The 26587-nt window shown below is 37.6% G+C and overlaps 1 protein-coding gene across 3 annotated transcripts; it reads right to left on the minus strand.

Moving 5' to 3' along the window:
- Window positions 1–1497: 1497 nt before the first annotated feature.
- Window positions 1498–26387, minus strand: MYBL1 (MYB proto-oncogene like 1). Of its 3 annotated transcripts, none has more exons than XM_033082422.1 (16): window positions 26311–26387; window positions 22584–22686; window positions 22392–22463; window positions 19570–19662; window positions 18190–18410; window positions 16303–16486; window positions 16007–16081; window positions 14436–14537; window positions 12969–13202; window positions 12313–12678; window positions 11706–11848; window positions 11380–11494; window positions 9670–9786; window positions 9479–9583; window positions 5927–6106; window positions 1498–4115 (listed from the first exon to the last, which is right to left on the minus strand). In XM_033082422.1, the coding sequence occupies exons 1-16, from the start codon at window positions 26328–26330 to the stop codon at window positions 3987–3989; spliced, it is 2259 nt and encodes a 752-aa protein (XP_032938313.1). In that variant the 5' UTR covers window positions 26331–26387; the 3' UTR covers window positions 1498–3986. The 3 variants fall into 3 exon arrangements, with proteins under 3 accessions (XP_032938313.1, XP_032938304.1, XP_032938320.1); XM_033082413.1 differs by having other exon boundaries at window positions 14436–14540; XM_033082429.1 differs by lacking the exon at window positions 5927–6106 and having other exon boundaries at window positions 14436–14540.
- Between the last annotated feature and the right edge of the window lie 200 nt (window positions 26388–26587).

The raw sequence follows: 26587 nt of genomic DNA on the forward strand, positions 1-26587 counted from the left end.
TCCAGGGGAAGCCACACACACCAGTATGCTGCAGCTTCAAGAGGGACCAATCTTTTGGCTCTGCTGGCTCAGAAACAGTAATCCACAGCTTCCTCATGAAAGTAAGCATTTAAGCCTGTAAAGCTTCAGCTTATCCAACGTCAAGGAAACTTATGAAAAAAAATTAAATGAGGTCCAGCATTAGAAGACATCAGTGTATTTTCTGCCTAGGTATTGAACCTTTATCAGAGGATTTGTCACAAAACCAAATGCAAGAATCAATTTCAGTTTCAAAATTTTTGTTGTTGGCATTGTATGTCTTGGTCACAGGTATGGTGCAACCTTGGTCCATTAATATTCAGTGTCAAAACCTTTATTTCACAAAGCTTGATTCACTCACAGCATTGGATCAGCTCTAGTTTGATGCAAATTTAGCAGAATCATTCTCATGTAAAATCTGATTAACAGCAGTAGGAACTGGGATTATTCTTACCAATGAATTCTTTAAAGACCATTTCTTCCAAGTAAAAGTCAGACCCATAAGAAAAGCTTCAAGAGTTCTCATACAATGAAACTTGGGCTTGTAGTTCCTGCCAAACCTGCCTTACTGGTTGTCCATCTACTCTTGGTTTCTCTGAGGAAAGACAATACAGAAAATGAACTTGCTACATCATTAGTCTTTGCTTTCCTCTACCTACACTTCGCCCCCATTTCAGACAGCAGCAGTCAGCCACGATATTAAAAAAAAAGCTCTAGTCAGTCCACTGCACTTGTCCCAAGTGACGGAAAACTTCACATGTGCAAACATGAGCATGTCTGCAGATTACTCATAAAGTGGCTATGACAGCCAAATCCCCAGAAAAGGCCCTGTAAATCAAGAGTTTGTTCATACAGCTTGAAGCTAGATGAATCAAATTACCAGGACCCATTTCTGAAGAAGCGGCTTGTGTTAGCCCCTCTTTTCATTTTCCTTCAACACATTACCTCATTCATACTGTCACAAAACTGGGAAATTGAAATTTTGCATTGAATGCCCATGTCTGTATCAAAATTGGAGTTTAAGTCTAACACTTACTCAGATTAATACATGTATGTGAGAACCACTTAGGAGAGGAAAAAATAAAATCACACTGCACGGTTTACACTTGCATTTACCTCCCAAGACTCAGGCACACATACTAAAATAGTTCTACCCTACAAATGAAAGGAATGTAACAAGAGCTTTACACTATCAGCATTCATTCCTCAAACTGTCTTCTATACATAAAAATTTGTGTTACAGCTTTGAGAGACAAATATAAACAGATAATCAGATACAAGTAGGCTTACATGCATGTTGGATTGAAGCAGGTACTGCCAAGGGACTCCCTGCTGTGTAACCCACTGATTTCCACACCTGCTGTCTCTGCCCAGTCCAGAAAACACAGGTCTCTTGCAGTTCCACAGGCACACATACACACATGCTGCTTTAATGGGCATCAAGTGTTCAAACAAAAGACACTTACAGCAACCTGGTACATAGATGCTTTATTTCTGACATTAACGCAGTCTGTATTGTGAGATTCTCTTACATAAAAGAAAAGTTTGTAGTACAACAAAAACTAAGATAAACAAGGCATTTGTTGCACGTTATGTCAAACCTTAGAACAAAAATATGGTGTAATGTGTATTTAGGTTTCATGCAAGTTTGGCTGCTGCATGTACAATTTACCTATAAACTGAAAGAAATGCAAATGCACACAACATTCAAAAAGTAATAAGATGCCTGACATATGAAAGATTAAAACCTTCCTGCTAAAGCAACAAAGTAGGAGTTAACTAAACGATCCAACCAATACCAACACAAATTATTACTACTTACCATAAATCTATGCTTAAACTTGGTATAGGTAGCTTTGATGATACCATTTCTACTTCAATATACCACCCAGATTCTAGATAGTCATTCCGTCTTAATGTCTGATTTCATTTTTTGTTAATTAAATGCTGTCTCCAGCATTACATGTTGCTGTTAAATCCATTCTGGTAACGCACCCCTAAATCTAGTACTGCCAAGAATTCCAATTGACTCCTTTAAATTTTGCTAGGTGAGGAGTAGTCCTGGCATGATGGGCATTTTCTGATCCCTTGCTTATAATAGGATTCCCGCCCCCCTTAAAATTTTGATATGAATTAAAAACTGCTAAAAGTGTTTGCGCCTACTACTATCAGTGCCAATATCAAAAAGCTCATAAAAACAAGGATTGTATAAGCTTTGAGATGTTTTAAAAAAGTTTAAGAACCCATTACCTTCCTTGTGCCGCTCATCACATGTGAGAATTCTCCATTAATTAATTCTTCCCTACCATCTTTGATATTAAAGTGTTGGGAACACTTTCCACACCCTGCATAGTACTGGTTGATCTCATAAAGTTAACTAGAGAACCTGACATCATGTAATTTTACATACAGTGCATATGATGCTCGCTCTTTCCATCTCTCATAGCAGCAAGCCGATTCTGCCACAATCTGTAGCAGCACACCCGGGAGTGGAGAGGAAGAGTGTTTGAATTATAAATAACTAAAACTACAGTGTACAATTCTATTTACCTGTCAGTATCTGTTGAGAGCACTCCATTATAACTTGCTCGAAATTAACTACATAAAAATCTCTACAACAAAAGCAAACCAAAACATTCCTTCAAAACCAAAAATAAAGACATAAAATAAGTGCAAATACCTAAAATAGGCAACTAAAGCAAGTGTTGTGACCTGTATACCTTTAAATAAGGACAAAGATTTTTTTCATAAATAAAACAATGTTCTCTTTGCTCTTCAAATATTTAGTCAGTATATAATGGTCAAAGTTAAGTGCAGATACAATTGTTTTGAGACCCAAGGTGCCAAGTTTCTTTAAAAAAAAAGAATAAAATATATATATTGAAAATGCATTAGTTTTTAGTTCCTATGCAGGACAAAGTACTCCTCAGTCACAAATAAGATCCCACCATTTCTTTCTAAATATATTTAAACAAGGTACAGGAACAGTTGCTGTATAATACAGGAATACCTTGTAATTATGTTGAAGACCAACATGATTTTAGGGCTATAGTGCAATCTTTATGTAGATGTAACATACAGTATAGATTTTTACACTTCACCACTGTAATTCTTCTGCTATTTCATATATTTTAAACTTGTCCTTTTTTCATTTTAGCTGTTTTAACAGGAAACAACATTGGCCTCTAGACAACCTGCATACATATAAATATCTACATTTAAGCTTTGAAATGGAAATAAATTATAAAAACAGACTCCTTTCCAATTTACAAAATTTTGCTTGTTCCTACATACTGTACAATACATTCAACAATCATCTCATTTTGAGATTTATGAAGAAAATACTGATGCTTTACACTAAACTTAATTCACCCCCTCTGCCTACTTCTAGTACCATTTGCAAATAAATATATTTAACACTGTAGTTAATTTCATTGTTTTGCAGCATACCAAAAAAATTAGTAGTGCAACTTTCTATCCTTCCTTTGTACTCCTTTCCATTGTGTTTCGTTATATACTAGAAAAATGCTACATAAGCAAAAGCACGTTCAGTCATGTATGTTGCTCATCTGGAAACCAGTAACAACCCATAAACCTACTCTATATTGAAAATGCTCTAACAGATAAAAAAGCGATGCAAGTCAAAAGAATAAATATGAAAAATAGACCTAAAAACTGTATGTTGTCAGTACTGCAACGTATTTTACCCTTCTTTATATTTTAGGGGGTTACTCTTTTAATATCTAAAAAATTCATTGCAGAACTGTTTGCAGTATCCTTTTGTAAAGCATGCAAGAGCTTCATGTCTGTTCTTTGTCAGTCAAAAGAAGAAAGGAAGCTTTAAGGTAGCTTTAAGGTTTCCCTAGGCAGATTCTCTCAAAGACTTAATTCCCAAGTATCACACGAGAATTGCCTCCAACATTGTTTCAGTTTCAATGGAAAGAGATGGCCGTCAGCTGCAGTGACCATCACAGTATCAGAGACCTTGAATTGCTGTTGGTAGCTGTGTATGTGCTCAGATACCTTCTTGCTTGTTCAGTCATGATAAGCTGGTCTTCTGTTTTTCCATAAACAACTGCCTCCCAGTCACGATTTGGCTGCATAAAATGAACTTCTGTTAAAAAGATTCTTTAAACAAGCTAAAATACTTGAGTAATTGTCATACAAAGTTTCAGAGTAATAATAAATTATTAAAGTCTAGAAATGGTATATTTTACTGAGAAGGATCCAGTTCTACGGTACAATACCTAAAGTTTGTGACAAAGCTCCCTCACCGCCCCTTAATCCAGCTCCCCAGCAGTGCATCTGGGTTATGCTTCAAGTTCTAACACACAAAATGAAAAATACTCTTCAATAGAGTCTAACCAGTTCAACAATTAATACATAAAAGGGAAGCTAATTAAGTTACTATCTCTTTGAATGTCTTCTTCCTTAAATGTGCCAAGTTCAACAGGCAGAAAAACACATTACTGACAGCTGTCTGGAGACACCAAGGAAGGGAAAATTATTTGGAAGCTGGAAAAGGAGATTGTGAACCAAGATGATTTACTGAACCAAGTGGCAGTTGTGGAAGAATGGTCAGATTTTTGGGAAGATTCTAGAAATGTCAAAGGAATCGGGAATAACAGTGACAAATGGAAGAATAATTAAGCTACTAGTCCTGCTTTTTCCATGAAGCAAAGCCTACATCTTCACATGATGCACTGGATCTCAAGATGATTCATTTCAGCTCCAAACTGGACCTGACACTGGCTGATTGTAGCACGATGAAGAACGCAAGATCCTCTCCCTCCACATCAAGCTAGCAATTGATCCAAGGGATCAGCTCCACATATTGACTGACAAAGAAAATTAGCTGTTTGAGTTTCTCTGTAAATTTAGCAGAACTTGATTCATGGAAGGGACTTGGGGTTAGAGAGGACACAAAACTGAGAGGGAATTTCTCTGGGGAAAGAGAAAAAGGAAAAAAAATGATTCCATGAAAATATTTTTGACTATGCTATGATTAGGCTCCCCTTTTAAGTATTCTAGAGGCCATACGTCTGGGCCAGATAGAGTATTCACCTTTGGTGCAATTCATAGCAAAAGAATTTTTATGGTTTTTTTAATTTTAATATCACAGTTAAATGAACTTTGTTCTTCTTCCTCATAAGAAAAATCAGAAAGTAATACTGTTGTCTCTACTTAAAAATGTCATTGTTAAAGTAATTAAGTAAAATATGGAAGATCAGGCTCCAGGTGTCCTGTCTTTAAGGGTTTTTAAAAAAAATTTTCATTAATACAGAGCTGTAGGTATTCTGAGAAGATAAAAATACTTTATACATTAACCCCCTATGGGACAAACTGAAATTGGTACGAAGTCAGATCAAAGAACCTCCTCTTAAATCTAGTGATCAGGACAGAGGGAAAACCAGGTTTTACAGTTTTACCAGTATGGAAAATATACAAATGTAAAAGAACAGGCCTGTTAAAAGAACAATTACCAAAAAGAAACTGCAGATGAACTCTGCTTAATGAATTCAACTGGGCTTATTATGAAGAGTAAGCACAAGTCCTCAAGAAGTTTAGTTTGCACCAGGTCAAGTTTTCTAACTCCTAATCTTGGGCACCCAAACCTGTTTTGTAGGTCTCCCCTATCATGTTTTTAACCTCCTGCCCCCCACAATCTAAATCTTAGTGAAACATGACTTTATTTCACTGAAACAAAGTGTGAAACATCAGGGTTGTATTTAAAGAACTTAGTTATGAATAAACACCGCAGAAAAATGACCAATTTACAAGAAATAAGAACCATGGGAACACTGAAACTGGATCACTGGTTTCAACAATTCCAGACATTAGTGCAAGACAAACAAAACAATACAAAATTTTCTTGTTAACCCACTAACAGAATTCTTTGCATCCACACCTGAAGAGCCTTCTCCATTTTGACATTTTTTGTAGCACATGCATTCAGTTTCTTCTTAATTACTGCATTTGCTTTGTTTGCTGGATTTGTATCCTGTTTTTCTGATGTCAGGTTACATCTGTTGTCCTGTATTTCCAACAACGGTGTCATTAACAAAGATGTGGTATATGCATTTTTTGACTATTGACAAAAAAGAGAGTAAGGAACAGGAATAATAATTAGTAATTAATACAGAAAGACTTCCACTGCTCTGTTCAGAGAAGCCAAAATGCAAATAAAGCAAATACTATCAGAAAGACCCTAGGAATGAATCTGAAAAGAAAATGTAATGAAGAACTAGCTTGGTCCATACTGGGATCCACAGTCAATACTAAGCATAGTACAACAAGCAGCCGCTAGCATGGGTTTAGGTATCACTGAGTAGACAATTTCTTTACTGTAAAGCCACACTACTCTGACACATTTTGTTAAGAACCAGATTTGATAAAGTGGTAACTACAGAATCGTTTTAAAGAAAAAAAAATTCACTTTCACTTCTAGGACAACCCTTGTGAAAGAAGGGCAAGTAGACTAGAGTTGAAAAAGTTATATCACATCAGTTTAAGGAGGAGGAACTGCTTTAAGAACTGGAATAAGCACTGGATGGATCATTTAAGAAGAATTTCACATATTAGTAATGTCTATGGAAATAAAAAGAAATTAATCCAGCTTCAGTACACAAAAGTGGAAGACAGATATATGTCAATCTTAAAAACCAAAAAAATTAGATCACAGTAACAGTGGCACAAGTATTTGCTTGCTTACAAAAACACCCCTTTAAACTACACTAAATTACCTTTTAAGTATTTATTCTACCTCAACCTTATTCCTAAATTATCATCACATGGACACACAATTTCTGCTTAAAGATTGGTATATTTTTTCATTTTACCACTATCTTTCTTGCTAGGAGTAAATATTCCTGTTGTACCAGCACTCCTTAAGAAAAAACAACTTTTCCCCAGCCCCTAGCCTTTAACAGACCACAACATCATGATGTATCTTAACCAGGACTCAGTGATACACAATAATGTGTCATAACAAGACAGCACTAAAAGAACAGCAGACATTTTGGTCATGACTGGAATGGCTGCAGCACTGCTGCTCCTCCCAAGAGATGTTCCTGGGGAAGCTGGCAATTCCCACTAGGTGGCAGAGCACCAATACCCAGCAGGAAGATACAAAGGCTTGGCACAGAGTCCAAGAGGCAGTCCACAAGGCAATTTAGAAAACCAGCTAGAAAGGAGTATGACCTAAGCACCTTATACAGTGCTTTTAAGGACCTTGGCTCCTACATCCTGTATACAGCCTTAAACCTAATCAAGAATCACAGACAGTTACTCTTTAAGCATTAAACACATACGTACATTAAGAACTCATTAGAAAGAAGCTTTCCTACAAGACTACAGAATAAACTATTCAATTACTCAACTGAAAAAAACATTAAGCTTTTTTATAAAGGAAAGAAGGACCAAAATATCTGATTGCTTCATGTCTTGGTTGTTGAGGTAGAAGTATTCAAATTCCTTTAGGCAGAGGAAGCACACAAACTTAATCTTTTACATGCTTGGTATTTCTTAAAAGTATTCCCCTACTAAGGGAAGCAGGAAAAACATGCTGCCTAATATGCAATTAGGTATTTTCAGAACACATTTGCCAGATTCTCAAGCATGCACAGCACAGGAGCAAATGTCATCTTCCTGGTATGTTACAGAAAGCTTCAGCATGCTGTGTATGCTAAAGTTTATAGGTAATCAGCATGGAAACAGCTTTGCTACAAACCTGTATACACTAAAGTTCATAGGTAACCAGCATGGAAACAGCTTTGCTACAAACCTGTGAAGCATTCACATTGTTTAACCTTCTCTGAAGGAGTAAAAGGAAAAATTCATGCATGAATTCAAGCCCAATGCTCACCCGTTTCTCAGTACAGTAATTTCATGATTACAAGTGACACCTGATTACAAGCCGCACTTCCAGGTGTCGGTAAATTTTCCTTCTTTGTCCATACATAAGCCGCACCTGATTATAAGCCGCACATTACAATACAGAGTGTGATAAAAATTATCTATTCTATCACCATCTGTTGAGGGTGGGGGAAAGTGATCCTTATCTCCGCGGGAGATAGTCTGCTAATGGGCCATCCATTGAAACCAGGCGGGGCATTGTTCTTTATCTTTTCACAACCCATCCTTCCTCCAGCGAGTCATTTTCTGCTAATGGCCCATTGAGTCCCACTGGGTGACTGATAAAATTACTGCATCCCATTGGAACTTGCTCCAGCCAGGGCAAAGAGCCCAACATTTCTTACCAAAATAAAAACAGAGGTTTTGGGACACTAAGGGAGCCCCCTTCTCCACTGGACTCCAGAGGAAAACTGGATTTCTCCACATCACCACTGGACCTCCGGAGGAAAACTGCACCTTCTGCAGGAGCGCTGCTTCAACTGAGTCACATCTGTCACTGCAGGAGGATGCAGCCACCATTTAATGGGACTGCTACCAACACCCTGCCTGACGGGGTGTCAGGTTGTACTCTGACTTTGTCAGGGTTTGGAGTTTGTTTCTTTGTAGTACTGTATTTCTATTTTGATTTCCCTAGAAAAGAACTGTTATTCCTAATTCCCATATCTTTGCCTGAAAGCCCCTTGATTTCAAAATTATAATAATTTGGAGGGAGGGGTTTTACATTCTCCATTTCAAAGAGAAGTTCCTGCCTTTCTCAGCAGACACCTGTCCTCCAAACTAAATCAGCAACTTTTCGTTCTTTGTCCATACATAAGCCACATCTGATTATAAGCCGCACTTCGGGTTCGGACCAAAATTTTAGTCAAAATGGTGCGGCTTGTAATTGTGAAATTACAGTAATTTCACGATTACAAGCCGCACCTAATTATAAGCCGCACTTCCGGGTGTCGGTAACGTTTCATTCTTCGTCCATATATAAACCGCACTGGATTATAAACCGCACTTTTGTTCACAGCGAAGTAACCAATTGGTAACAATCACACGATCGCGGATTTTACTGGCAGTCGTTTAATTCACAAGCTCCGCTCCCCCCAGCGGTGCCGGTGGGACCACCACGCCTTGCCCCGCACCGCAGGGCCGGCAGGACGGAGCCCCCTGCCATGCAACAGAGTAACCAATTTGTAACAATCACACGATCGTGGGTTTTACTGGCAGGTGCTCAATTCGCGAGCTCGGCTCGCCACCGCGGCTCACACTTCCGGGTTGGGAAATTTCCAGACTTTGTTCATATATTGGCCACTCCTGAGTGTAAGACGCACTTCTGGGTTGGGATCAAAGTTTTAGTCAAAATGGTGCAGCTTATAATCGTGAAATTACTGTACTTAAAACAGTATTTCAAGTTGTAGGTATTTTTCACTTTCTAGATGTATTAATCAAGCAACTTCAATCCAAAAAAATTATTTTAGTGGACAGAACAAAAGATACACAGTCCCATATTAATACTGCTGCCAAGTATGCCCTTCACTTAGCTCAGTTTAATTCTTACCTGTACATCTAAACTATTATCTTCTGTCAAGCGCTGGGCTCCAACCTCTTCCTTTTCCTGTGAATCTAGGACCAGTGATTTTCTGACTTTTTTAGAAAAGTTGTGCTGAAATAAACATTTTGCAGAGAAAAATTGTAGAATATTATTTAAAAGCAGTTATTCCCTATTTGAAATTACTACTGTCATATTACCTCCTGCTTGCAGTTTTTATACAAAGTGTCATCTTCCTCCTTGGGAAATATATCTGTTCCAGTTTCCTCTTTCAAAACTTCCCTAATGTCTTCCTCCGAGAAGGCAAGTGGTTGTGACTAAACATTAATTAAAATTGAAGAAGAAAATACAGGAAGTCTATTAGTGGTCAGTTCTCACAACATTCTACTTTCAGCTAATGTAGGCCAGAAAAGAGATCTTGCAAAACATAGCAAGAAAGGAGCAAAGCTACTGTAGTTAAAAACCACAGGGCTACATTTCAAGGCTATGAAGATTATTTTAAGTTCATTTTATTCTACATTATTTTTAGCCCAATAAAATATATATATGCACACAATGTCTCAAAAATGCATGGCAGCATGGAAGAAGACAAGCTACTTGTTAGCAAATGGTTATCCACTGATAAAAGGGATACAAATAATTAATATATACTAAATACTTACATAAACATATGTATATATGCACACATAAAAACATACTAAAAACTGTACTAGAAATGTATAACTGTTGTTGTGAAAAGAATTTATACCAATTTTAACACACATCTTTGAATAAGACATTGATAGTTCTAAGTACAGTACAGAATTTCACAGAAGCCATACAGATGGCTCCTTTGTGTACCAACAGGAGAAGAATTCCCTTAAGCCCTCAAAATTTGATTTTGAACAGGAGGTTAATAGTGGACAGAAACAGGAATGCCAAACCACTCCATTTGCATAGTGAGGGACTGTGAATCTATAGGGTAACACAGATGGTGCCAAGCCCTGTGGCAAAGTCTGAGCTACCTTCTGTGTTTGCAGAAAAGAAGCAGTCAATATATATTGGCTGGAATCTTTTCAGAATTTGAAAAGCATATGTCTCCTGAATTCCAAAAGTTATTATGCATTAACATACCTTAGCTAGGTTAGGAAGAGAACAAAAATTGAATTCATTTGGAACAAACTAACAAAAAAAGGTAACATTATCCATAGTCAACAAAACCAAAATAAGTGTGTGACAGCCAGCAGAATCAGAGGATCATCAACTGCTATTCTACAATTTTGGGATTTAGGAAGAAGAAGACTGCAAACATCATTCAAGATTATCACACTGTGGTAAACATCTAGTTTCAGTCCTAGTGCTGTAGAAGAACCAAAACCAAAGAACAACTTAGCTCTTACACAGTCCAGAGGATTCAAAGATAATGCAGTTTTTCAAGTACAATGTGAAAGTTGTTTAAAATAATGAGGTCAGTCACACTCATCTACAGCAGCCTGCTCTTACCAGATTACCCAGGTGGAGAACCCACATCCATTCATTCTCTGACTTACAATTTTTCTTTTGAAAAAACAGAACCCTAAAGTATTAAAATAAAAATTTCAGGCAATTATGCAACCACCTTGTAAATGACATAGTGTTAGCAAGGAAAGGCAAATTTAAAACAATTCACAAACATGAAACTGATGTATTTAAGATTACTGTGGATCAAATTATTATATGTACCAAATTACTATTCAAGAAGAGAATGCCTTCAGACTTGTATCCTTCAGTGTAGTATAACAACCACATCCAAAGAGGTTTTGATTCACATTCTAGTTGTTCTCTAGGATAAGAAAATGCTTTCTAAGATCACCCTGAGATTTACAGTACCTCCGAACCAAGAGGGCATTTAAACTTCAACAAAGAAGAAAAGAAACAGTATCATCACATACCATAAGTCTGAGAGGACCATACTTTTTTTCCTGAGCAGCCAAAGCATTTTTAAAAGGAGTTGGTGTCCTTGGTGTTGAACCCAAAAGAGATCTTCTCATTGTGGGACTTCTAAAACTATTCAAGCATAGAAAAGCATTCATACATGTATTTTAATATTTTAACATTAGCAATGTAATAAAATTAATCTAAGAGACATTTTAAAATACCTTCATTTACACAACAGATATCACCACCATTAATCTGAAAGTACTGAGATCACCATAGCATTACCCCATGTCTATTAATCTTTAATAACACCACTAGAGGTTTAATGCAATAAACCTACCCCACATTTTCCTTTTGATCTTGTGGTGTCATTTCCTTGTGTAGAGGAGTAGTAATAAGAACTTTCTGCCCACAGACTGGAGTTGATGTAAATGCAGGATTTTCAAAGTTAAATTGTTCATTTCCAGAGCAAGTGTTGAAAAACTAAACACAAGAAGGAAAAAAAAAAAAGGAACCTTACAGCCTTACAGGACAAAATTTCACCATCGCACTGAACAGCAAAGGCCACCAAATTATTATACATATATCTGAGACTTTTACTGACAAATCCCAGTACTCTATTCTTGACTTACATTTATTGCTGAAACCTTGATTTTCTTCTTAAAATTCCTACCACTTAATTAGGTCACAGAGACAAAAGGTCTGTACCAACAATTATTTGCATGAGAAAGCGTGACCCGAGACAGAGGTTGCCACTGCTGCCGCCGCCCTCCCCATCAGTCTTCAAAACAAAGGTTGTTTAATGATATATTTTTAATATATTTACCATTACAAAGATGTTTTAAGAAGTTTTTAGACATATTAATTTAGGTTACTATGTACTACTTACAATTTATAGCCCACCCTCCACAGTCTTCATGTTTAGCCATATTTAAAAATACACTCACCTGTGATGGAGAAAATGGTAGTGTTTTCACTGGCGTCCGCTTTAGTGCAACGTTGACGGCATCGTTACACAAGCCATCGTTCAGATCAGTAACCGGGGACTGCCCAACACGCAATCTCTTCTTCTTTCTCAGGATAGCAGGTGGATTGCTGAACTTATTCAAGTTTGAGGTTGATGAAAAAACTGTATCCTCATCCCCACTGATGCTGCTGTGGTTTTTGCCATCAAGCATAACGCCGACATTATACTGGCAGTCGGCAGCCCCTTCATTCTGTTGAAGCCGCATTAGTTTTACTGGAGCTGGCTTGACAGGGGACACAACAGCCTCGGATAGCTCAAAACAGGTATCGCTCCATGCTACTGGATCCTATGGGGCAGGATGGAAAACACAAGCAGGCTTATCCAAGAATGTCCAAGCCAATCTATCAGCCCTCTACCTCCACAAGCCATATACTGATTTATTCTCCCTGTGTCTTTCACACAATCATAAAACACTGAATATTTTAAAACAATTGTTTTAAAACAGGCAATAAAGCACTTGATAAGGCAGAAATTATAGACAAATACAAAATAAGGTAATTTTAAGAGTTTTACACACACGGTATAAGTTGACATTCCCAATTAAACACTTCTTTTAAACAAGGAATACAAACTTACAATTTCCATAAGATCTAGTGTCTCCGCAAATTCTGGAATGGTTTGTAGAGGTGTTAACATTCTATTTGCTTCTACACCCAAATACTTAGGTGGTGAATTCTGCTGAACAGGAGTGATGCGGTTCTCATCCATGCTGTAGAAATTACTTGTTTGTTCCTCAAGGCTACTTAGTGTATTAGGCATACAATCCTCCATGATAAAATTTCCAGACCAACAAGACAAGCTTCCAGTTTGCTAAAAAGTTATGAAGAAACATGTTAATCTTATTCAACTTGGAGGTTGAAAAGAATCAATTATGTGACTGAAAGATGGGGAAAAAAAAGTAGTATGTGGAAACACTAAGCATAACTATTAATTTTGGCATTTTCAAATACTAGTTATCTGTTTCAATTAAAGAAGTTAGTCTTCTTTTTGCATTAACATGCTCAACATTCTCAAATTGTTTAAGATTTTTATCTTACCTCCCATTCATATCTTTACACACAACTTAGGTAATTATGGGCTGTATTGTTGCAAGTTTCCTGCATACCTCAACACCAGTATATTATTAAGTCATTTTCAGTACAGAACACTCAACTTCTAATTCTAAAATTAGAAAACGTTTCTAGAGTGTGAAATACTACTTGTTTGAGCTGGATTTTTTAATGCAGATTTTAATAGTTAAGTAAACTTCTAAAAGGTTATCCCACATTTCAGTAGACTGCTTAGTACCCAAGAAACAAATTTTCATTTTCGCTAGAACTCTAGAAGTAAACCAGATTCTACTGCATTGTAGACAAGTAGAATTGCACTGCTTCAACAGAATGCCAGGTATAAACCACCACATAAAATCTGAAGTTCACCTGTAACCTAAACTAATGATCAGTATGGTTGGGTTAGTTACGTGTCTGATAGGCACAGCCCTCTGAGGAAATCAGTGACTGCCATCTGCAAGTCACCCTAATTCTACAGAATTAGGGAAATTCCACTGAATTTAGACACAAATTGTGCACAGTGCATATTTATTTAGTGTTTGTCATGTCCAAATGTGGATATAAAGTATTGCAAGCGCTCACACTGAAATTAGAGGAAAATATAATCTACAGGATATTTTGAAATCAAATAGGGCAAAACCCATGTATTTTTCAGCTTTACCGAGCAGATGATCAACATTGCTGCTCCATAAATCTGAATGGCAATGATATCAAATGTGTCACCTCCTGAAGAGGATTAAAACACAGGGTCTTGGGAACTGCCAAATTGCTGATCATATTTCTGCTGTATTCACAGTTTAGACAATTGCACTAAAAATAAGTTGTTTCAGTTCTAATATATAGATTTTTGTTTTTCAATGCAACAGTTATAGATTTGGTTTCAGAGGGTCAGGTGAAAAAAAAACCACACTAAACCACACAACCGTGACTGAATTTCTGAGGATTAACCTCAGTAATGCATATTCAAATATTTAGAGAAATTTACAATCCTTACAGAAGACATTTGCTTTCTTCTGATTTCATTCTCTGCTGACATAAGTAGCAATTCAAGTTCCTTTATTTTCTTTTCTTTATCAGGATCATCATCAATAAATGGCTGCTGAAAAATTTAAGAAAGAAGCCATTACTATTTTTCACTTCCACCACCTCTTCATGGTAAAGATTCTGTATTACAACACAGCTGTACTTTTAACAGGAATCCACACAGAGAGGGAACACAACTGTTCAGGTTGTATCATACTTTGCAGTACAGAAGTCACCCATAAGTAAAACAACTCCAATTACCAAGAGATGGATCTGATGTTAAAGTGGTGTGTAAAGTGGTATTTCAACTGGATTCTAATATGGCCTGTAAGTTATCTGTGTGCTAAAGCACTTTGTAAACTCAAGTCACTACATTCTATCTTTAATAGAACCAAGTGCTGGCACACTGCTTTATGTGTTTGTGTTTTCACATGCCTTCTACAATTTTGTGTTATTTATCCTCACTAAGTGTGCAAGAAAGTGTTTCAAATCAGCATTTGCTGACACAGTATTTATACAAGCAATCCCACCACTACTATCTGAAAAGAAAATTAATTGGTTTTGATAAGTTTGCTTGTTCTTAACCTCCTCAGCACTTCCCATTATTGCTATAAATGCAGGTGAGGATATATGCTACCATCAGTTTAGAGCACTTAAGGAGCAGAAAGTATCTTACACTTTTCTGTGTAGGGCAATCCAGACTGCCAAAAGCCATTTGAGGCTTTGCTGTGACTTATATTCTTATACCATTATCAGGGAAGAAAACGCAACATGAAACAGATGACCTGCACGGGGAAACCTCAGGAAAGGTAGAGGAGTTCTGTAGAACTTTCTAACACAAACAAAACATGTATTATTCCCTGTGACAAAATACTTCTTTTACTAATTCCAAATTCACGAGAATTCTTCCAAGGTGTCATATTAGAAACCAAGATCTATATTCATTCTGCACCACATGATGAATTTCGGATATATTCAAGTGAGCCCAAAAAAGCAAAAGAAAATAATATATCCAATTTCTATTTGTTTTAAAATTTCTTAATTCTTCAGCATTTCGAATTCTACAAAAGAGCATCTTCAAGTGATTGAAAGATGCTTATCAGTGAGAAAGAAATAAAACCTAATGAGAACAAAAAAGCACAGCCAGAAGTGTAAGTCACAGTAAACTGAGATAGGGTTCAGATAGGGTTATACTTATTACTTATATGTAAATAGTAAAGTCTTGTCTTTAAATCTCTCATAAGACAGGTAATACTAATATAGGTCACAATTTAACCTTGAGATTTAACAAGCAGACTACACTTTAAGCCATATGTCTATCAGAAATAAGCACAAACATGTTTCTGGGATATTGAAAGAGAGTTTTATTTTTCCTACCTAAAACTATCAACTACACTAGCAAGGTTACTTACAGAGGAATCTATATACATTTAGTGAATGATAAAGACTAACAGACATTTTGTAGATACACATCTGTTCATTTTACTGAATAATATTATGCAGTAAATTCTCTTTAATTTATGAAGGCTGTTAACAATTTACCTGAACTATGTTGGAAGAAGAAGGAGCATGTTCTAGACAGCTGCTTTCTGGTGAGGCATATTGATATGCTGGAATCTAAGAAGACATAAAAAATGTAGAAACTCTCAAGAAAAGGAGGTTACAAAATTATCTCTAATTTATTATTCATAAATTATTTACGCTTTACAAAATCTGAGTTGCCATAAAATCACAAAAATACTCAACAGATCTTCAATTTTTCAGATCTGGTTCTTGTTTCAAATCAAATCAATTATTTGAAACTGGGAAATACTAATTATCCTAAATTTTGAACTTACATGTGTCTGAACAGGCACATAAAATTGATTCTGAGTGTGTAAGTGTTCCATAGTCAGACAAGGTTGGGGCTGAAGTTCAGCAGAACTAGCGCTTTCAGACTTTATAACACTTTGTAAATATCCTTCCTGTTCCACCTTTCTTCGCATTGTTGAATTCCAGTGATTTTTGATTGAATTATCAGTCCTAAAATGAAAGTATAAAACAGTGACTGGTTTCCAGATCTCAAAATCTAATCTATGACACAATTTACAGGGTTTGTAGAGTAGGTTAATCTGAAGTCACAAATCTAGAAAGCTTCAGCAGCTTAGACTGAAAGTTCTGTTATCAGTAGGGTTTTGGCATAATGACTAGAAAGTTACTCTTTTTAGAACCTACTTCTACTAAACTTCAAGTGTTCCAGAAATTAAAAGAAGAAAAGGAGAAAACATTGGTTCTGACCACAATCACGAGGGAGAACTTTTTTTCTTAGACCCTTAGAATAATGTAGCGAACACAGTTACTTATTCCTTTGCTATAAGTTTGCAGTACATGTAGCTAAGACAATCACTTCACTGTCCCACAACATAATAAAGGCACTTTGGCCGGTGTTTGCCACTGGAAGACATCTCTTCTAAAATTGACAGCCTGCAAGCCCCACTCTGTGTTTTATCTGCAGCTTTGTGGAAGAACATCCTACTACCTCTTCATGCCCTTGATTGTGGATAGGATAAAACAGGCAGGCATTCTGACAAGCAGGCTGAAATCACTCTTAACACTAAACAAGCATTAAGGCAAGAGTAGACTATAACTGCATTACTGTCTAAAATACTAGCACTATTATTATTCCTAGCCTTAGATAGAGGTACACAGTAACAAAAATTGGTTAAAGCTCCATTCTTCATTTAAGAAGTAAAATGAAGTATTCAAGAAGTATTCCCCATTTTCATCCCACTGGTGTTGGACTCAAATCTTCTAGGTCTATGACTTAGCTAAGAGTGTTAGATTTACTGACAACAAACAAGCTAGTAAATAGGAATTCTGTCAAACTCATCTTTTTTTCTCTGAAATTCTATTTAGATGCAGTCCTTTCTCCTCATTCCTCCAAAGGATTTACTGTGAGACACAGATTTGCACTTATCAAAAGACAAAATTTTTAAGCACACATCTCTCATTTCACCAAGATAACAAATGCTGACATGCCTTAGGCACAGTTAGACAGTCACCTCTTGAACATAAAGTGAATTCAGAAAGGGACAGCTTAACACTGGATTTCAATTAACAGTACAAGGTAAAAGAATTATTTCATTAAACTCTTCACACAATAAACTTTTGTTTTCCACAGTCACAGAAACTGGCAACAAAACCTGAAAGAAATATAAGGCAAACATTGTATACAATTCATTCTTAACTTAGAGACTTCTTGATAACCAACCAACTTTGCAGTGCATGACTCCTAAGCCTGAACTTTTGAAGGTTACTAAGATTTTCTTTTACAAGTGTCCAGTTCCACATGTGCTATCCAAAAAAAAAAAAAAAAATCAGATCTTAAATCAGGAAAGTCACCGTCAATGCATATTAATGAAGGCACTTTGAGATCAAGTGTGATATCAAATAATTTTTTTACTACTACTAGCAGGTAATCCAGTTCAGCTCTATTATGGAGGTTTTTTTAAGTGATCAGGAGGAATTTGAAGATACCTTCAAACCGTTAGAGGTCTTTCTACGGGTTGTACATCTTTTTAAGAATACAGATCAAATGTGAAAGATTTTTAGCATCTATCAAGATAACTATCTTTTGTTGTAAGTCTCAACAGATGCTCTCTGACTAATAAGTTAAGATTTGAAAGGGTACTGAGATGAGCACTTTTCATATTCCAACATTTAAGACAAATAGAATTGAAAAGCACCTTCCAGGAAGAAGTTTTGCTATTTCAGCCCATCGGTTTCCCAAACGCTTGTGAGCTTCATAGATTATTCTGTCCTCTTCTTCTGTCCACGAAGACTTTTTTACCTCAGGATTGAGATGGTTATGCCATCTTTCTCTGCATTGCTTGCCTATTCTTCCTTTCAGGTGTTTTGCAATTAGAGACCAGCGCTTTGGACCATACTTCTGAACTAATTCAATAACCTGGAATACAGATGAAAGCACATTATAATTTCAAAACCTAATTTACCTAATCAAAGGCTGAGAACACTGATAAACTCACATTTTAGAACAGCATTATAATAGTCAACTGATATTAGGCCTAAGAAGGCAGACAGTGACTGGGGGGTTTAAAAATGATTTTTCAAGAAATCAAAAAGTTACTAACTCCAAATTCTCTGTGTTTAGAATATAAGTGTATACTGATGAAAACATTCATTTGGAAGTTTCCTTTCTATCACGAACTGTGTAAGCTGACATTAGCAAAGATCAAAAAAGAAACTGGTAAAGATACTTCATTTGACTGTTTTCAACAATATTCGTATGAGAAAAGACCCACACCCCTACACTTGGAAATGGAATGGTGGTTGGGAGTTTTTACAAAGTAGAAGCTTTTTCTTACAAGACTAATGAGAACTGTAAAAAAATAGATTAGGAAGACCATATCCATAAATTGACAAACAGTAGTTTAAAGCATCCTAGAACTGCTTTAAACTGGAACAAGAAACCAGTTTGAAATACTACAGGAAAGCTGTATTTGCATCTCCCTACCAGGCAGCCCAGGTTGTGCAGGCAAAAACAGATTAACAACAGCAACGCAAAAAAAGAAGCCTAAACCACTGATATCTTCTTTACACAAAGAAATGGTTTCACAGAATATTCTGAGCTGAAAAAGAAACCAGAAGGATCATCGAGTCCAATGGCTCATACAAGGATCCTCTCACAACCTTGGCATTATTAGCACTATGCTCTAGCCAAATGACTGATCTCAGGGTTTCAACATTAGGCTATGAAATAATTTCCCTTATTCCCAATCCCTTCAAGTCTGGTGGGTTTGAGGAACAAAAGATATAAACAAAACCTTTGATCTTCAGTGCTAAGAGATCCTCCTCTACTTGGTAAACTAGAGTAATTCAGTCAGCAGTCTCACTAATGGGAAATTAAATGCTTCAGTAGACCCAATATTCCATCCACTTAAGACAGATTTTTTTTCTTCTCATAGATGATAATGTAATAAAAGTATCCATGTCACAAAGATGCATCAGATACTAACTATACGGGAATGGAACTTTAAAAAGTACACATTCTTAGCAGTCACATGCCAATTTTATTAAAGAGCAGAGTATCAAATAGTTTTTGTTACCCTTTGATCTTCTTCTTTAGTCCAGGGACCCTTAATCAATTCTGGGTTTAGTACCTTCTGCCATCGATGCTGGCACTGAAAATCTGAACGATTCTGAAACAGTTGTAGAAGACCAGTGTTGTTGTTAAACTCTTGAATACATAAATCTGTAAATACATTCTAGCATGAATTATTAGCTTATTTCAAATTAAAAGACTTATTTAGAAATTTGTTCTAAGTATAATAGTTAAATTGTCCCTCATTATTTCTTATTCCATTTGCTTATAAAAAACTCTTCAGAAAAAAAGCAACCTTGCATGAAGCCCTAATCTAATTATTTCAGTGTACTAACTTGATAATCAAATTCAGAACTTACCCTTCTTTAAAGAAAAATTTGAATTATTTTTGTCCTCATTACTCCACACTTCCTCTCAACTTTGTGGTTGATCTATTTTTGACATTATCTATAACTTAAATAAGGGAGATATTTTTTGAGGAAATACTTGTTCTTTCAAATAAAAGAATACACTTTTTGCTAAATCCCTATTGAATGTATTCTCAGCTCTTTACTAGAGTGTTAAGGAAAACAGATTTAGATCAAATTTAGTTAACAAATACTAATTAAACAACATTGCTTTTGCTGGTCAGGACAGATGGTGCTTTTCTGTAGCTTCACTAAGGATCTTTTGAAATATTGTTCCCAGTTATTAAAGAGAAATAACCTTCACTTAGCCTTCTATAAACTGTCTATATGAAAGGGTTGGTCCAATGCTTAGAAACATGCAGGTAAGAGCCTGCCCCAGGACAGCACACTTTTTTAACACTGGGACACGATTATTTACTTCCTTCGGTGCAAGCTGTTGGACAGCAAATACCCACTGCAAGGTTTTGCTGGTCTTGTCTGCCAAGTAAAGGTATTACCATGCTAAGATGAAGTTAATGAAGTAGCAGTCTGCAGGACCAGAAAAAACACCTAGAACACCAACACCTGAAATTACACTGTTCACAGTACCTTCAAGCTAATCACAAGTAGTAACTGTATGATTAAAAGCACGCTACAGTTTTTTACAAAACATCATTTCCTGTTGAAGACAAGCTGTAAAAGACTCAATATAGAATAGCTGTTACCATTCTGATGAAAAATATTTTAAATTGTGGCCTTTTAGTGCTTTTATCTTCCAGAAATTTCTGAAATCATAATGCGATTTGGAGAGAAGAGCAAAACAAATGATGGAATGAAACAATATAATCATTTCAGTCTGCATTAACCACAAAAAAATCAAAAGCAATTACAAGCTACATTCTCTCTCTTGAGAGTAATCTTGAAGCTATCTTCACTCTGTTCAGGCAGAATGAAGGGAAGGTTTACCTGTGCCTAGTCAAGCAAAGAAATGAGGGTTTGAAAGCACAGAAGTTTGAGGGCCTTTGCATTTCAAGATACCCTTGGTTTCCCTATCAAAAGGCCATCAGTAACAAGGTAAGTGTGAATTATGCCAGCCTCTATTATTTGGCTGTTGCAATAGGTTGCCTAAAAAGGCTGTGAAGGCTCCATTCATGGAGATAATCAAACTCAAACATTGTCCTGGCCCTCCTGCTCCAGCTATTCTTGCTTAAGCAGGGGCTGTGAGCCAGATGACCTGCAGAAATTCCTTCCAACATCACTGATTCTGCAGTAGGCACCTGATTATGCACATTTCCCATGATAACTGGGGAATGTTTTTTCAACTTCACTTGGGCCCAGCTGAACAACAGGATTTTTGTCATCAGAAACATTTGTTTTTAGCTGGAGAATTTTTTACTAAACTGTTAGATCTGTTAAACACAACTCCATACTACACCTGCATACCAGTGTCGTCAAATGTATTTTCAAGCAGCTCAATATATAAGCTTTTTGATTCTCCTCTGCCATCCACTTATTTCACTGATTTTTATAAGGGAATAATGTACATGTATGCAATATGGATTTGCTTATGAATGTGCTAAATTTAGAAGCTTAGAGTTTATCACCTGATATCTATATTTTGCCACTTGGAAAAAAATCAGAAGTATCACAGTTGCAACAAAATAATGATAAGAACAACGCAAAGTTATAGTTGTTCAGCATTTAGAATTCAAGTCCTTTTCTACCTTACAATGGAATTTCATACAACATCATCCCACACAATATTGTAAGAACCTCAAAGGTAGGAGGAGGTGTAATTTTTTGATTTCTAATATTTCAATATCGAATATCACTTCTAGGAAGTGATTTCAGCCTTCTAGTCTACCTTACTTTTACAGCAGGCATTTTATAACATTTGTTCAGAGGAAAAACAAACATCATCAATTCTAGTTGTAGGTAGTTTCTACTGTTATGTCAGGGAAGCAGTGATCACTGCAAAAAAAAAATCTCAAACCCAAAAACAAATCCCAACAAACACACAAATAAATAAATAAAACACATATGCCCCCTTGACTATGGTGGTAAAGAAATTCATCCCTCTCCTTTCAGGCAATCTTTCAGATACAACCCACTCTCCTAACTGCTTCAGAAGCAACCTGTGAACTGTGGATCTAGTCAACATGAGTAATGGAACCAGCAAGATACAGGAAAATATTCCATAATGAAAACAAATAGCAAGTGTGAACAGAATGTATTTCCAAACATTTCAGACTTTCACTGAAGACTGAGACAATAAGGTTCTTCAAGGTCTGAGCTAGATCTCAAGCCTATTTTAGAAGCATCCTCTAAAATAGCTTTTATTATGTGCTTTTGATTTTATTTCATTTAATTTCCAAACTAGACATATGAACAAAGTAAATAAATATTAAGAGAACTTAACTGAAACAGAGATTCAACTTACTTGTAGATGACTAGCAATGAAAGCCCAATCATCTGTACCATTTTGTTCTACCAGCTTCTTTAGCCTTTCATCCTGTTAAGACATAACTTCAGCCAATAAATTTTACATGCAACCCCAATACAATTCTAAATAATAACATATTTCATGAACTAAGAAGATCAGGTAGGGATCAGACAAAAAAAGAACCATTACCTCTTCACGGGTCCATTTCACCTTGCTACATATCTTCTTCAAACCTTTTTGCTGTGGTACTTCATAGTCATGATCCATATATTGAAAGTCATCGTCTTCCTCACTGCAAAGCACATCAGAAGAGTGAAGATCAAAATAGAGCTTAAAATACCTCTGAATAGCCTTTTTTTCTAATTACTTGTAGCTTTTTTCCAATCTGCACATATTGTTCTAAAATGACATACAGAATTTGCATGATCACAAGGTCTGCCTCCAGCAGTTCACCATGTCTAAGTACCAAATTAATTTTAATTTCAAGGTCACACATTGGACAGACAACTCATTCCATGTCAAGATTCAAATTTGAAGTAAAAACTACTTTTAAAGATTCATGTATTTCTAATACATTTTTTGCATCTTTATTTTACATTAATGAGCTTATAGAGTGGTTTGCTAGACTGCAAAATACCTTCACGATCCACATCCACCACTGAAACAAACCCAACAAGAATGTCAAATAAGTAAATCTCAGTCTGAGCTTTTAAGTGGGTTCCTGACTTGACTAAAAACGTTGCTTCATTGTTACGGGAATTAGATACAAATCTTTCCAGACAGATACGTTCCAGAAGAAATAACTTTGGCATCGTGCTGAGCCTCAAAGCGCAGACCCGGAGGGGCAGGGCAGCCAGGTATCTCCGCGGCTCCGCGTAGACCACGCTCCATCTACTGGAGAAATGCGGAACTCCAGAGCCTGGATAAACAAAGCCTTCCAAACAGGCGGCACAGGCAAGTGTTTCATGGAATCATCGCTTAAACTTCTGTGTCAGTGACTCACGTTAGTATAAAGTCAAACACATGTGGAAACCTAGGTCTAACAACAAGAGCTGCAGCGCCCCTGCATTAATTATACCAGAGGCACAAAGAAGGGACTGCATCCAAATACACCGCTTAAATTAAAAGCGGTTTCACAGTGCAATTTTTCTCCATTTTATTATTGGTACAAAGTACGATAAAAGTATCATAAATTCAGGTTCAAAACAAAAATTATTTCTGCTCATCCTTGACAATTAGTTCAATTTTTCAATCAAAAGTATAAAAAATCCCTTCCCCAGTAATGAAATTAGCCTGTGCTGGTGTCAAGAACAGATTTGATGGACAATCTCTCCAGAACATGCAATGCATTATCTTCCAGAATATGCAATGATCAGCACAGTATGCTGATAAACTGCTTACATATTATTTGTTATTTCTCATTAAGTCTGTTCGCCACCAAGAACATACTTTATTCAAAAGCATTACCACAGGATAGTAAATGCCCAGCTCCTGCAGACTTGCTTCTACATCCTACACCTCATCTGCATTTGCTTTACTTAGTTTCATGATACAGCAGTAAAATATAAACAAATTAAAACTTTGCTGAGTTGCTGAAAGACAAGGGAAGGTCAACAACAAGTTCTTCACCATACTTTAAAAAAATGAAAAAGCTGCAAACACAATGACTTTAAGAGGTTTGCATTAAGTGGCTTAAGACTTACAAAAAGAGAACTTAAACTCAGAAGTAACAGATTTTTCTGGCCCCCTATCAACTCCTCTTTTTTCTTTTGTCCACAGTTGTTTGACAAATTTCAGGGATCTATCTTAGGATTGTAATACTAAAATACAGTTCTCATGATACCATTTCATACCAAGCAGGCCATACAGTTCACTTATAATTAAAATCAGGCCTTCTTGTAAAGTCCTTTGTCAACACCTCCTAACCCACTGCATAGCAAACTAGTTTGTGAGCACCATGCACACAGTAGTGATGCTGATGAGAGCCCCAGTGCCAGACAAGGTGGGGCCCCACGGGCAGCTGCAGTTCAGAGCCCTGCGCTGGGAATTCTCCACTGCATGCGTGTCCCATAGCACACCGGTGCCTCTGTCAGCCAAGCAGGCATTAACCTCTCTTGCACCTTGATTCCACCTGAACAACCACCTAGTCTTGAGTCTTGTTTACATTAGTGCTATGATCAACTATAAATCAAATCTAGATTAATAGCTGGGACTACTACTTTAAGTTTTCAATTAAAAAGACAAGATTTTTAAACACGTGGGAGTGTTACAGCTCACTTTTGCAGTTATGAAACTGCTAAAATACTGCACCAAAGTGGAAGGCAGCCACCAAGTAAGACATCTGGGACAGTAAAGTACATGTTTTCTGAGATCTGTGCTAGCTGTCCTTGCAACTCTGAGCAATTAAAAGAAAAAGAACTATTAAAAAGACCATTAAAAGAAAAAAAATCCAACTTGCAAATGCAACAACCAAGAGCAGTTTAACATTAAATGAATATAAGATTAAACTTAATACCATTTGGTGCAAAACAATTACACTTTCTCCTTGTTCCACACCTAAATTAAAAGTCTTCAAGTCACTTTTATGTAAACTCATAGCTTCAATGATTTAGTTTTGGAGATACCATCATCAGACACTGACACAACATCCGCCTCGGGCTACCAATCTCTAACCAAACCTTCCTCTGCTATCCACAACCCACTGTACTTTCAATCATTAAATCAAAGCACTTCACAGCCATGGGAGATAATACAAGCTAAAGCTTGACAAGAACGAAACTACTACGTGTAATACCACAGGTGAAAGTCCCTTAAACTACAAAACGCCGATTAGGAGTGCCGAGAAACATGCTGTCTCGGAGCTATTCCTGGAGACAGCCAAGCACAGACACCTTCAGCAGTCAGCCTCTGCAGTTTACACAACTAGAACACCAAAGCACTGCTTTCTTGTTTTAGTTGCAGTTTTGCAGAAAAATATTCTCTTACAATTTTCCACGTCAGAGGAAAACGCAGAAGCATTTTAACATGTGTAACTTTGAAACCACCCCCAATTCCATGAAAAGTATGCATGCACAACAAACCCCAGATGCCAGAGACAACTCACCAAGTATCCTTTCCCTTCTCAATCCTAATCTTTCCCTAACATCTCTTTATAACTTTCCAGAAACTGATTTATGACAAGAACACCCATAGCAACAAAACAGTTCTCCAAGACCCACCTTCTGAATACAAAGCATAGACACACCCATTTTCATATCAATAAAACAAAAGATGTATGAAAGCCATCTAGGGCAGCTCCTGGAGCTCTAATGCAAAACGTTATCTCGCAGGAATATTTCAGGCTAGATGGTGATATCTTCAGTCAAAGAATATGTCAGATGAGAAAAAGTAGGTGCACTGAACATACTGGAAGAATCAACAGGCCCAAAGCTTACATCAAGGCTGTGCCAAAGCCACTTGGGACGTGAAAAAGTGTTACTCCACCAGAAGGAAAATAACCAGCACGGAAAGCGACTGCGGAGACAACACAGTTGTTACTGACAAGCTCAGCTGCCCAGGTAAGCTACAACAAAGACGACCTGAGCGAAAGCACAGAAGCGACAGCAGCTGCCAGGGCAAAGGCGGGATTTGTACCCGAGGTGGTGCCCAGAAGTCCGGGAGAAGAGATACCTGCGAGGGTGCCGCAGCGGGAGGGAGGTGGGCAGTGACACCGAGGCCGGGGCGGTGGAAGGAGGCCGAGAGCAGCGGTGAGGGGCGGGGCGGCACCTGGCCGGGATCCCGGGGCGCGGAGAGAGCACCTGGCCGGGATCCCGGGGCGCGGGGGGGCACCTGGGCTCGGGGCGGCGGCGTGGAAGGCAGCGCTGCCCGGGAGGGGATGGGGGGCAGAAAGCGCAGAGCGCCCCGGTCCCGCACTCACCTGCGCCGTCTCTCCGCCATCCTCGGCGCGCACCATAGGGGGGGCCGCCACGGCCGCGGGGCGCAGCACGGAGCCCCCGAGCCGCCCGGGCTCCCTCTCTCACAACAGGGCAGGGATGGAGCGGGGTACCCGCGGCTCAGAATGCCTCCAGCCGGGCAGGGATCCTCCCAGGGCCCGCTGCCCCGCGCTGTGCCCGCAGCGCCCCGGCGGCTGCCCTCAGCCCCGGCCCGGCCCCGCCGCGTCAGGCATGGCTCGGCCTGGCCGCTGCCCGCAAGGA

The sequence above is a fragment of the Catharus ustulatus genome, chromosome 1 (genome assembly GCF_009819885.2).
Source record: "Catharus ustulatus isolate bCatUst1 chromosome 1, bCatUst1.pri.v2, whole genome shotgun sequence".
Lineage (NCBI taxonomy): Eukaryota > Metazoa > Chordata > Aves > Passeriformes > Turdidae > Catharus > Catharus ustulatus.

Coding starts and splice junctions, on each gene's coding strand:
- MYBL1 (XM_033082413.1), bottom strand. CDS start 26,330: ATGGCGGAGAGACGGCGCAG. Junction 19,663..22,391: donor TCATTGCTAGTCATCTACAA/GTAAGTTGAATC, acceptor CAACTGTTTCAG/AATCGTTCAGATTTTCAGTG. Junction 9,584..9,669: donor ATAAAAACTGCAAGCAGGAG/GTAATATGACAG, acceptor TGTTTATTTCAG/CACAACTTTTCTAAAAAAGT.